General features: G+C 36.1%; 2 protein-coding genes across 8 annotated transcripts in view; both read left to right on the plus strand.

Moving 5' to 3' along the window:
* The window catches only part of BMP5 (bone morphogenetic protein 5), a 64,177-nt gene extending 52,540 nt beyond the window's left edge, over positions 1–11,637 (plus strand). For all 7 annotated transcript variants that reach the window (XM_084515300.1, XM_084515302.1, XM_084515303.1 and 4 more), the window contains 3 exons: positions 3,675–3,751; positions 5,610–5,720; positions 9,483–11,637. In XM_084515300.1, coding sequence (XP_084371426.1) covers positions 3,675–3,751; positions 5,610–5,720; positions 9,483–9,632 — 338 coding nt within the window. In that variant the 3' untranslated portion in view covers positions 9,633–11,637. The remainder of the gene's footprint in view (positions 1–3,674; positions 3,752–5,609; positions 5,721–9,482) is intronic.
* Positions 1–12,556, plus strand: part of HMGCLL1 (3-hydroxy-3-methylglutaryl-CoA lyase like 1) — a 234,821-nt gene that overhangs the window by 75,255 nt on the left and 147,010 nt on the right. The gene's annotated exons all lie outside the window — the stretch shown is intronic.

Here is a 12,556-nt window from a genome sequence, read left to right on the forward strand (position 1 = left end):
TTTTTCAGTCATAGATTGTTTTTTTCAATGTGACTTGCATTGTATATACTGAATTTAAAATTCTTATTAATGACTGAAACATAAAAGCTCAATATTTACCTCCTACAAATGCTGATATTAGTGAAAAACAGTATACAGATCTTTGTAAAGAAAGAGTAAGACAGTTCAAATTTTTTTGAACTTAAATTTCCTTTGCACTTCCCTTACTTGTAATGTAAGTGCAGAACATACCTGACACAGGCAATTCAGCACAAGGGATAAGTAAGGGGTCTTGGTTTTATTGAAAGCATATAGATTTTCGGAAACTCATCATGTCTTAGAGTATCCTGCCTTGCTTTCGGTGGCTGCTCCAGAAAGATACAGGAGTTCTATAGGATGTGGGCATATACTTTGGCCCTACCTGCCCCGGGCAACAGAGGGTATCTGACGTGGCAGCAGGTAACTAGTTACCTGTGGAGAACTGAGCTGAATCTTTAATGACTGTCATTGACAAATAGCTCATTCTAAGAGAATGCTAGGAAAATGCTAAGGCTAGGAAAGAAAGTAGTACTCATCTTTAAAAAGAAATGGGGTTTGGGATACTATAGGTATAAGGTAGCCTAACTTAACACTCATGACAATATTACAACAAGTTATTTAAAACTGCAAATGGATATATCTCAACCTGTGCACAGTTTTTGACACCATCTCAGGAGACATTTTGGGGCCCAGGTGTTTTCAACAGAAGATATATACATAGCTTGATAGAAAAGAAAAGAAAAGGAAAGGAAAGGAAAGGAAAGGAAAGGAAAGGAAAGGAAAGGAAAGGAAAGGAAAGGAAAGGAAAGGAAAGGAAAGGAAAGGAAAGGAAAGGAAAGGAAAGGAAAGGAAAGGAAAGGAAAGGAAAGGAAAGGAAAGGAAAGGAAAGGAAAGGAAAGGAAAGGAAAGGAAAGGAAAGGAAAGGAAAGGAAAGGAAAGGAAAGGAAAGGAAAGGAAAGGAAAGAAAGGAAAAGAAAAGAAAAGAAAAGAAAAGAAAAGAAAAGAAAAGAAAAGAAAAGAAAAGAAAAGAAAAGAAAAGAAAAGAAAAGAAAAGAAAAGAAAAGAAAAGAAAAGAAAAGAAAAGAAAAGAAAAGAAAAGAAAAGAAAAGAAAAGAAAAGAAAAGAAAAGAAAAAGATATTCAAATAGCATGTTACCAATAAAAGGAAAATTTGGATGGGTATTTTTAATGATATCTCATTGAGTCCATTCTGGATCTGATTTGGTCCAACATTTTATTGGTAATTTGAATGATGGATGACTCTCCCCAGGTCTGGTGTCCTCTGTGAACTTGCTGAGAGCACACTCTGTCCCATTGTCCAGGTTGCTAACAAAGACATTAAACAGTACTGGCACTGGTACTGGTCCTTGAGGGACATCCGTAGCAGCCAGCTGCCAGCTGGACTTCGTACCACTGATCACAACCCTCTGAGCCCAGCAGTCCAGCCAAGTTTCCACTCGTTATATTCTTTACCCATTCAAACCATATCTGATCGATTTGGCTATAAGAATACTATGGGAGACCATATCAAAAACCTTCCAAAAAGCAATGTGAACACCCAGTTCTGACCAGCCCACAAAGTTAGCCAACTCATCACAGAAAACCGTCAGGTTGTTTAGGCACAGTTTGGCCTTCGTAAATCCAAGCTGACTGTTCCCAAACACCTTCTTGTTCTTCATATGCCTTGATGTGACTTCCAGGAGGGTTTGATACACAGCCTTCCCAGAAACTGAGGTTAGGCTGATTGCCCTTCTTGAAGATGGGTGTGACATTTCCCATTTCTGAATCATGAGAAATATTCTCCAGTCACTACTCCAGAACACTCAAAATGTCAGATAGTGACTCTGCAATGGTGCTGGTGATTTATATAAATACAAAACAATCCTAAAATGACTAGGCAGCATTACATCACAAAGGGAATCTGAAGTTGATCATTCAGCAGTGTGATTTTGCTTTAAAATTCCCATTCTGTGGTCTACAGCTGGAAAATCATCCAGAAGTCATAGGAAATAATTGTTTTACTTTACATCACACTGTATTCAGTTTTGGCTATCACATCTTCAGAAAGTCACAGAGAAAGTGAGAAGAACTCAGAGAAGCAATGGTACAGTTGACAAGAAGCCATTGGTAAATTCACAGAAAAGATCATTTAGGACAGTTATTTGGAAGAGTTTTCTACAAAGATAGAGAAGCACTGCAACAGGTTATCTCAAATGCTATATATTTCACTGCCTTGGAAGTTTTGGACTATACATTAGGCAAACAATTGTCAGCAATATTCTATATATACAATTCCATGTTACAGCAGAAAGATGAACTAAATCATCACTGAGACTTTTCGCAGCCTACAAATTCTATGATTTCACTGTACTTAATTGTGAGCTTTAATTAATGAGAATATTAATATTTCTAAACATATATGCAAGCTTTTAATTCAATCAAGCTGTAAGAAGCCTTGCAAGATCAAAGTACAAATTCTAGAAGAACCTTCTACTCTCTTCTACAGTTTCTATGGCAAGTCATGAAGTTCAGTCAACAGAAAGCTCTTCCATGTTATAACAGGGTGCAATGAAAATTGTGTGGTGTTTTTCTTTTTCATTTTAAATGAAAAAGAACACTCTTTCAATTTTCCTGGAACTTTTAAACAGAGACCACCCCATTTCAGCTTCATTTTTTTTTTTTAGTGTTAAGAAACTTTATTTTAAAAAAATCTGTTCCTGAAAATGAAGATTTTGTTTGTTTTTCATTTATTTTATTTTATTTATTTATTTATTTATTTATTTTCTGTCAGAATAGTTATTTTGGTCAAAAAAAACCACATTTAAGCATTCTCTAAACAGAACCCTGCTCCATCACATGCGGCACTGATTGCATCACTCAAATAGCTCTCTAAACCAATTCTGGGCTGCTAATGGGGTGAAGGCATGTCTACACCTCCTTCTTTTCCTGTTCCTCAGGGGCAGTGGGGAACAAATACTACATTTTCTCAAGGCTTAAGATTGTTCTGGAGAAGCACATATGGAAGGTTCTGCATGTCCTTTGATCCTGACATATTTCTGACACTACAGAAACATTCAAACCTTGAAAGAGCAGCTGCTATTCTACTTGTGTGTATTAGTAGATTTAAAACTAACGATCATTGACTGGTAAATGTTTCCAGAAAATATGATTTAAAAATGAGTGCAAAACATGCTAATAATAGAATTTTGGAAGTTTTGTTGTTTCAGGACAATTTTTGTCTTTGTTAATTTATCTTTTGAACTGGGCTACTTTCTTTACCTGATGATTAAACTTGTGCCAACAAGCAGGAGACTTCAGTTTACCTTAGGCTGTCAGTGTCCTCCTTTAATTACCTATGTGAATATTATAGGATTTGTTACATAGCTAGAGAGCAAACAGATCGTGTGAACCTGTTTTCCCTAATGCTGAGTGTGTCATTTCTTCTGTGTACAACAATTGCATCAGACTGATACTGGTGATTCTGAATTTCCTAGTTTATACTGACAATATTACCAACTCTAGGAGGATAAATGACAGTATGCTTGTACCTTTTTACAATTTGGTCAGGAGCTAAATCTTGTCAGTTCTAGCAATGTATTTTGTTTTTTGTTTTTCTTTTTTTTTTTAAAGTTATTAATTTTTATTCTCTTCCTATAGATTATAACACAAGTGAGCAAAAGCAAGCATGTAAGAAACATGAACTTTATGTGAGTTTCCGAGACTTGGGATGGCAGGTATGGTTATAAATTCTGTTTCCTATTAGCACTAAATGGCACAATCTATTTTACTGTCTCCCAGTATTTACAGTCTGTTTTTCTCATGGTAATTGGTATTTCACTGATGAGAGACAAATTCTTTAAATGCATTCTGCAATACAACCCTATCACTATCTCTTTACTTTTTTTTGGCTGCTATTCTCTCAAACATTTTGCAGATGACTGACTTTACGATCTGGATTTATTCACTAAAAGATAAATCTGGAGCATTACTCAAGATCTGAGTAGATCTGCAGTAGATAAAACCAAAATTCCCACAGCAAGCAAAGAAACTTCTGAAATTTGCACCCAAATTCTCCTTTCTCTAGTGTAAAACTCAGAGAGATTTCACTTCTTTGGGGTTCATAGGCAAGGAGAGCTTGGATCACTGCTCAATGGCCCCTACACTGATGCTAAATTGATGTAATTCCTGGGACAAACTCTCCCTGTTGTATAGTAACAAGAAAAAGAAGGTGCTTGTAGTAAAATGTCACAAAGACAGAGATAGGGCATGATGAGGAAAAGAAAACAGAGATCAGTCTAGTTTTTTGTTTGTTTGTTTTCTTTAAGATAATAAGCAGTCTATAAAGAGAGAACAAGAAGGGCACCAGAAGCCTATAACCTAGAAATGTTGCATATGCTGCTAAGAAATCAGAGGTATCTGCTTTCACATTTCTCTGAATTATTTCAAAAGGCATCTCCATGAGCAAAACAGACTATATAGTCTTGAGAAGAAAAAGTGTGCTTTTTAATTAAAGCTCATCCTTAAGACATCTAGCTCAGATTCTCATATGTTCTCAAGGCCCTGTCTGAATTTTGTTGTATGAGTATTCTCACAGCAGCCTGAAGAAGTAGGCAGATAGTCTTTTCCCAGGTTTGCAGAGTATAAGTACCCTGTCCATGGTGACAGAGCAGGTTTGTCATATTGACTTGGGGTCAGGCTACTGAACAAGTGAGCCATTGTCCCTCTATTTTTGTCAGGTATCACAAGTTCTTTCACTTTTGAAATGTGAAATTCTGATATGCACCCCAATGCACAAGGCTCTTAAATCTGTCAGTCAAGAAAGAAATTTTTTTTTTTTTTTTTTTTCTTCCACAAAAAGCACTTGAAAAATTCAGAGTTTCTGTTGGAGAGCCAAAGTTACGCTGTATAATAGTTGATCTGTGAGATTCAGGGTGGAATCTCAAGGTAGAAAAAGAAAAAAAAAACATGAAATAGGTACTTACTTCTCTCCCTTTTTCCCACAGCAACTCCATTATCTTTGCCTAACAAAAGAATTCAGCAAATTAAACTTATAGATTTCATTAACATTTTAAAATATTTTCCCTCATGTTATCTTTTCCCTATGCTGTTTGTGTTGCTAGACATTCTCAAAATACATGATTCAGTGCCATTCAACTGGGTAATCTGTAGTAACCATTAGTCTCATGAAATTATACTATTAATGGTATTGAATATGATGAAGAAAGAGGATAAATTTTAATTAATTTTGTTACACAAAAAAGCATCCAAGATTTTCACTCTAGGAGGAAAATTATTTTAATAAACATGTTTGGGCCTTTAATTCCTGTTACAGCCTCACTAGTTGGTATTCAGCACAGATTTCTGTTTAATCTAATTGTCATTGGAGTTTCGCAGGAACAAAGCAAATGCTTTTCTTTTTTTCTTTTCTTTTTTTCTTTTTTCCTTTTTGGCAAAAAAATATTTTAACATGCCACATTCTGAAGTTCATTTTGTCCTTGGACAGGTCTTAGTTAGCTTGATATAGTTTTATATTTTCTGAGTGAGGAAAAAACAACAAGAAAAAAGGAGTGGGTTTATTTGTTCTTGTTTTAGGACTGGATTATTGCACCAGAGGGCTATGCTGCATTTTACTGCGATGGAGAGTGTTCCTTTCCCCTCAATGCCCACATGAACGCAACAAACCACGCCATCGTTCAGACACTGGTATGCCTCTGCCTATGTTATACTTGTCTATTTTGCACTCATGTCTTGGGACAGGGCCTGTCTCTTCCTCTGCTTACTACTATTGAACCTTGATTATTTCTATAAATAATTACCCACTTCAAAAACATGATTTGATGATTACAGTGGAGAGCAGATGAACTGTCCAGAATGGTCTGTGCGATAGGTTTCCATTGCATTTCAAAAGCAATAATACATCAAAAGACCATGTCTTATTATTGGAGAATTGTGTAGACAGGAACCAAATGGGGCCCCTGCTCCCCCTGAGTTTTTTGTAGGTTATTGAAGCTCCATGTTAACATCTACATAATATACCTTCCAGAATTGTTGACATTTGGCCACTCTGTGGACCTCTATTGTCAACTGTTGGCAGAGAGCTTTAAAATGTAATTTAATGTGATTCTTTGCAAACAGATGCATTTGCATGTAGGAAATTGTCTTCAGTTATGCCTGGCTGACAAATACAACTTATTTATAAGTGTGTTTGGATTTGTTGCTCTGCCTGGTACATGTAAAAGATTTGCAGCCAGCCTTTTGCCTCTGCCAGTTAGTCCTGTGCACCAGCCAGAGCAGCCAAAAGGATGATCTTAGTTGGAGCAGCTGGCCATTCCTCTTCCAGCCCAGAAGTGCTCAGCTATGTTTTCGAAAACACAGCACCTCCAGAAATCAAGACCTTTAGAATGCAATGCTATGGGTCTGATGTCTGGTTATGATTTTTCACTTGTGCCAGCTGAAGAACAGTCTCTGAACATCATTGCTATTAGCAGACTGATTATGCAACAGAGAAATTAGATACACAAGAAAGCAGTGGGGGGATGAAATCAGGAAAGAAGATTTCCATCATTAATGAGTTTCTGGAAACATCAAGGCACTTGACTGCAAATAGAGAAACACAGGTTTAAGCTTCACTCTGATTTAAAGTGATGATAGAAAAGTGTCTTGACCACCTGACTATCCTGGTGAGTCTGTGTTGCTTGTTGGTGATCTTTGATTTTGAAAAACAAACAAACAACAACAAAAAAAAAACCACTTGCTTTTCAAAAGCCTTTTCCTCTTCAGAAAAGTGTGCAGCTTTACCCTCCTGAACAAAACCAAAAGTCAAGAAAACAAAACAAAACCCCCAAGCAAAGAAAGTTTGGTTTTCCCTGCTTGTTTCTGTATTTTTTTTTTCTTGTGAATGTTGCTATCTTAAGTGAAATGGACATTCTTAGAAACTCAGCATGTGCTGAGACCTTTTCCTTTCCATTCAACATCTCATTTATGCATCTTCTACAAGTCCAACCACCAGTGTGACATTATTCCTTTATCCCAGAACTAAAGTCAGCAAGATTCACAAAAAGAAGGGAAAAAGTCAGAGTCTGGAAATATACAGAAGAATCGTGGTAAGAGTTTCAGGTGAAGTGGAACATCAAATGCTATTTGGCAAGGAATATAGTAATGTGCCTAGGAGATGATGAAGAACAGAATACATGCAGTCCCAAACTGCAAAGAAATAGGTCAGCAAAGCAGAAGTTTAGTGTTATGTAAACATTTCCCAGAAAATTTGCCAATATCAGTGCAATCCCCAGGTTAGAGTTCACTTCTATAATTATGGGCTTTTAAATAAGAAGTGGACCAGTGCTATTTTCTCTTGTATGTCTAATCTTTCCAAAAATGCTTAATTTACTATGGTTAAGAAATTTGTGTAGATCCTCCACTTTTTATTTATTTTATTTTATTTTATTTTATTTTATTTTATTTTATTTTATTTTATTTTATTTTATTTTATTTTATTTTATTTTATTTTATTTTATTTTATTTTATTTTATTTTATTTTTAAATTGGATACTTAGATTTTCCCTCCTTTTTATGGCCTTTTTGGAATTGTGTGTCTCCCACTGCATGTACTGTATATGCATTCAGTTGTGCAGCCAAAAAATCATGAGGCTAATTAAATTTTAACTGCACATAAATTAGATGAGATAACAGTAGTTGTATGCTTTCTGGTTTAAATTATGCACAATTCAGATTTACACAAGGTGTGCACATGGGGATGGCTTGGGAAACAATTATTCATACACCCCACCCTAATCCAAATGTAATCATCTCCCAGCCATACTGATTACACCATTCTAAAAAAGCCCACTCTTTGGTTTGGGGAGTGATTGTTCCTTGGTACCCCTCCAAACATTACTGACTCATTTTTATTTTCTTTTCTTTTGTAACAAGCATAGGAGAAATGCTGGGCCAGTACCTCTCTCTCTTCTTTTTCTGAGGCTGAGCTAAGGCAGACAGAAGACGCAGATGCATATGAATACAAGATAGACTGCACTTAATAAATTACATTAGCTTTCTTCTCCTCCCATCAGCCACTGAAAAGGTGCTGGCATAGAACCGACCTCATGGTCACTCAAGTCAGAGGGTCAGCAGGTAGACCCACTGATTTCTAGGCTTTTGGAATTACTGCCTTAATAACGATGCTCACTCTTTAAAAGGCTGTGAGCATCACTGTCGTGAAGGGCTAGCAGGGCCAAGGGGCTCCTTTCTGGGGTAGCAGGGGCTGGCAGAACCAGCACTGATGGTGGGGCAAACATCTGCTTAGACAAGGCACAATCATTCTTTTCTCCAGCGCTTTGCTATTCATTTGTTAAACTGTTTTTAAATGTGTGTCTAAACCCTTTCTAAATTGCTACTTCAGGATTTATTATTGCTCATTTCAAAAGACCTTCTCATGGTAACAGTTATGTAAAAATCTTTTCCTGATAGACTGTTCTCTGTTGTCTGGCAGAGTCTCTGGGCTTATATCACTGCAAGACAGATGGCTCTAACAGATTTACAAAGATTTAACATACAAATGAAACCTATTACTGCTGAAGACTTCATCCATGCCTTAATAATCTCTTACCCTCTCTATTACAACTCCCTCTTTTCTGGCCTCCCCAGTTTCCAAGTCTTCAGCATGTGTAGAATATTACATCCAACCTTCTTTCAAGTACAAAGAACTTGTATTTCCCCCATTTTCAGATATTTCCACTAGATCTTGTTCATTCTGGGATGCTGTTCAAAACTGTTTTCCTTCTCTTTAACCTTTCATTGATATATTTCAGCCTAGTGTACAGAAAGCCTTCTCTGTCTCCGTCCTTTCCCCATACCTTCTATCCAGCTGGCACACACATTATGAATTGATTTTGACTTCAGTGGAAGTAGAATTGGATCCACAAATACCTAGATAAAACCTTAAAATACACTCATGCTGTCTGAAAACCTACATCTTACTTTTTCGTAGACTGAAAACAGTGTTTCAGTATGAGTCTTTGCCTGCATAGCCTTTGCTGCCTGTAACAAACTTTCCTCCATGCTGAGACTCTGAGAGAAAGCATTTTAGCATATGCTGGAGTCTCAGCGAGACCAAGGACATGAGCATGTGCTTCATGTTAAGCATCATCCTCAGCAGAGATGGCACTAACATATGTGTTTTCCTGAACTACAGCCTAGCTTCAACTCTTTTCTAAATTTCATCTGAAAACCAACTTTGTGTCTTGGCTGCTCCTCCTCATTTATCTCTCCATCTGCTATTATTGTATAACTCTGTCTGCATGATTGAAATCAGAGCAACATTCTGGAGGTAAGCTGTGCTTTAAAGTTGCTAAGTGAGGAAAATCTGCAACCACAGAACTCTCTGAATTGCAAAGACATATCTTGCACTGACGTTGTCCTTGTACCTCTCCGTTTGATATATGAGCTATTTATTTATCTGTCTTTCAGGTTCATTTGATGTTCCCTGATCATGTACCAAAGCCATGCTGTGCACCAACAAAACTGAATGCAATCTCCGTGCTCTACTTTGATGACAGTTCCAATGTTATTTTAAAAAAATACAGAAATATGGTAGTGCGTTCATGTGGCTGCCACTAGGAGGAAAAAAATAATAATCTAAAGCAGAGGGGTTTATTCAGTATTGTAATAAAGTCAAGATATGAGCCTTGCTGATGAAAAGGCAGTCCTAAATTTATTCAATTTCATGTCATCTCTCATTTAAATGTACAATATAATGTATATAGTAGCTTTTATTTATTTAAAAGTATATAGTTTCTTTTGTATGAGCAAAATTTCAAAACCATTTATATTATGGGTCACCTTACTATGCAGTAGAACTTCAAAAACTAATTTTTTCAATTGAACATACTGGAACATATTTCATTCCATTTCAATACTTTAAAGCAAAACCTTTGTATTAATTTTTTTATATTGTTAAAGGAACTAAAATACATTTGGTCATATTGTGCCAATGAAAACTGTGGAGGGGTATTTATTTAGAAAAAGGCACAGAAAAAAAAAATAAACAAAACTGCTTGGCTAAATGTATTTTTTCTTTTAGAAGTTCTGCTCCATTAGAAAAAGTGAAATGTTGAACAGTGTTTAAGTAAATAAATAGTAGATAGAAAATAGAAGTGAAGAGATTGCACATAATTGTTGTAACTATTTTCTTTAACAAGATGAGTGTGTTACTTCTTGGCTTGTGGGTCACAGGGCTTGCAAAAAGCCCAAAGCTTCAGGAATTCTGTGGAGACAGACTCTATCATCTCTCTCTGACTTTCCAAGTTAACACTAAAAATTGAACTACAACATTCTTACCTCAAATCACATCAGTCTATTACCTATCACATCACACTACCATGGCAAATATTCTTATAATAACACAAGGTCAAATCAAACAAAAACCACACAAGCGCTACCATTACAAAGACAAGTTACTATATACTTGACCCTGATGGTGATTGTTCACAAGGAAAGATGAAAAACACCTTTCATAAGGAGCTGCTGGGTAATTTGCAGCCTACTTTTGGTCCCATCTTTCTTTCTAACAGGTTTGGTTTCAATAATAACATGCAAGATGGGGTATCTTTCCTTTTAACATCAGTTATTACAACTTTGAAAATTCTTAAATCCATACAAATAATTTTTAACCTCCCTAAATTTTCAGCCTCAAATAAAATCCTGGGGTTATAAATTGAACAATTTATTACAGATCATCATTCCCACCACTACCACCCATATGCTTATTTTGAATTTACCACATTAAAAATATTTGGACATCCCTTTGTTTTTGCGTTATCAAAATGGGAAAATAGTAACTCTGTTTTCTCTTTATTAAATGGCTAAGTATAATATGCTTTTATCATGAATTGCCTTGATTAAAAATACTTCATTTAAACAGTTCTCAGAGAGTTGTTAAAAAATGAATAGGACATTTCAGTTTCTCTTTAGACAATCTATTCATGTAAACTCTGACTTCAGTGGTTATTTAAGACATATTTCAGAAAACTCAGATTATGACACTGATAAAATCAGTGTGTGTGTGACTGTGTATGCATGCAAATGTGCAACTGCCTTTTTTTGCAGAAACTGATTTATCTTGCTATTGGAATATTACATACATCTTTTTATGCATACAATCATTTTTCTAAAAAATTAACAGTTCTAATTTCAGTCTTGGGAGTTCTTTCCCCTTGATACAACAGTTCCATTTTACACTTCAATTTCTATTTTATGCTTACTTTACCTACATATCTATGTTTAGTTGCAGTTCATGCACAAGGGTTTATGTCAAAATACTATGTCCCCAGTTGAATTACCATTTTGGAACAGCTAAATAAAACAATTTAAATTCCTCAGTTATCTTCAAAAAAATGTAATTGTTTCTGTATAAAGTGGGTAGGTGGATATGCTTTTTAGAACTTGATTTATTCTAAATAGAATTTGATGGAAACTAAGTCTGGGGTACATTAAGTAATATATTTTTAAATAATGGTGTACCATTTTGAGAATAAGAAACTGAAGATTATTGTTATATTATTCTTTAAAATATGCTGTTGGAATATATTTCTATATTTTGAGACATAATAAACCTCTAACACTATCTTGTTCTACTGTGATTTTGCTTCTGACACATGACAAAATTACACCAGCTTCATCTAGTCTCTTATAAAAAAAAGGAAAACAAGCCAGCAGTGTGTACAGGTGGCCAAGAAGGCCAGCAGCATCCTGGCTCATATAAGAAAGAGTGTGGCCAGCAGGATTAGGGAAGTGATCGTCCCCCTGTACTCAGCTCTCATGAGGCTGCACCTCGAGTACCGTGTTCAGTTTTGGGCCCCTCACTACAAGAAGGACATCGAAGTACTGGAGTCCAATGAAGCTGGTGAATGGTCTAGAGAACAAGACTTATGAGGAGTGGCTGCAGGAACTCAGGTTGTTAAGCTTGGAGAAAAGGAGGCTCAGTGGAGGCTTTATCACTCTTTACATCTACCTCAAAAGAGGTTGTAGTGGGGTGGGAGTTGGTCTCCCAAGGAACAAGGAAATGGACAAGAGGAAATGGCCTCAAGTTGCATCAGGGGAGGTTTATGTTGGATGTTAGGAAAAAATTATTCACTGAAAGGGTTGTGAAGCATTGGAACAGTCTGCCTAGGGAAGTGGTTGAGTCACCATCCCTGGAGGTATTTAAAAAATGTGTAGATGTGGTACTTAGGGACATGGTTTAGTGGTAGACTTGGCAGTCCGTGGTTAATGGTTGGACTTGATGATCTTTGAGGTCTTTTCCAACCGAAATGATTCTATGACTCTGAAAATTATTGTTTCGTTATGAGTCAGAGTTTCTAAATCTTCAATTTACTCATAATGTTAACATTATTACTATACATTCTTGGCCAAAATCATGTTTGCAGTATGCTACCAGTGACCATTTCTATGGCTTAGAAGTATTCACCCTGTGGTAGTCAGCACTGAAACGTGCTGACTAATTCCAGCAAGAATTATTTAATCTTCCTTTAAAAGCACATAGT

The sequence above is a fragment of the Aythya ferina genome, assembly GCF_964211825.1.
Source record: "Aythya ferina genome assembly, chromosome: 3".
Taxonomy (NCBI): domain Eukaryota; kingdom Metazoa; phylum Chordata; class Aves; order Anseriformes; family Anatidae; genus Aythya; species Aythya ferina.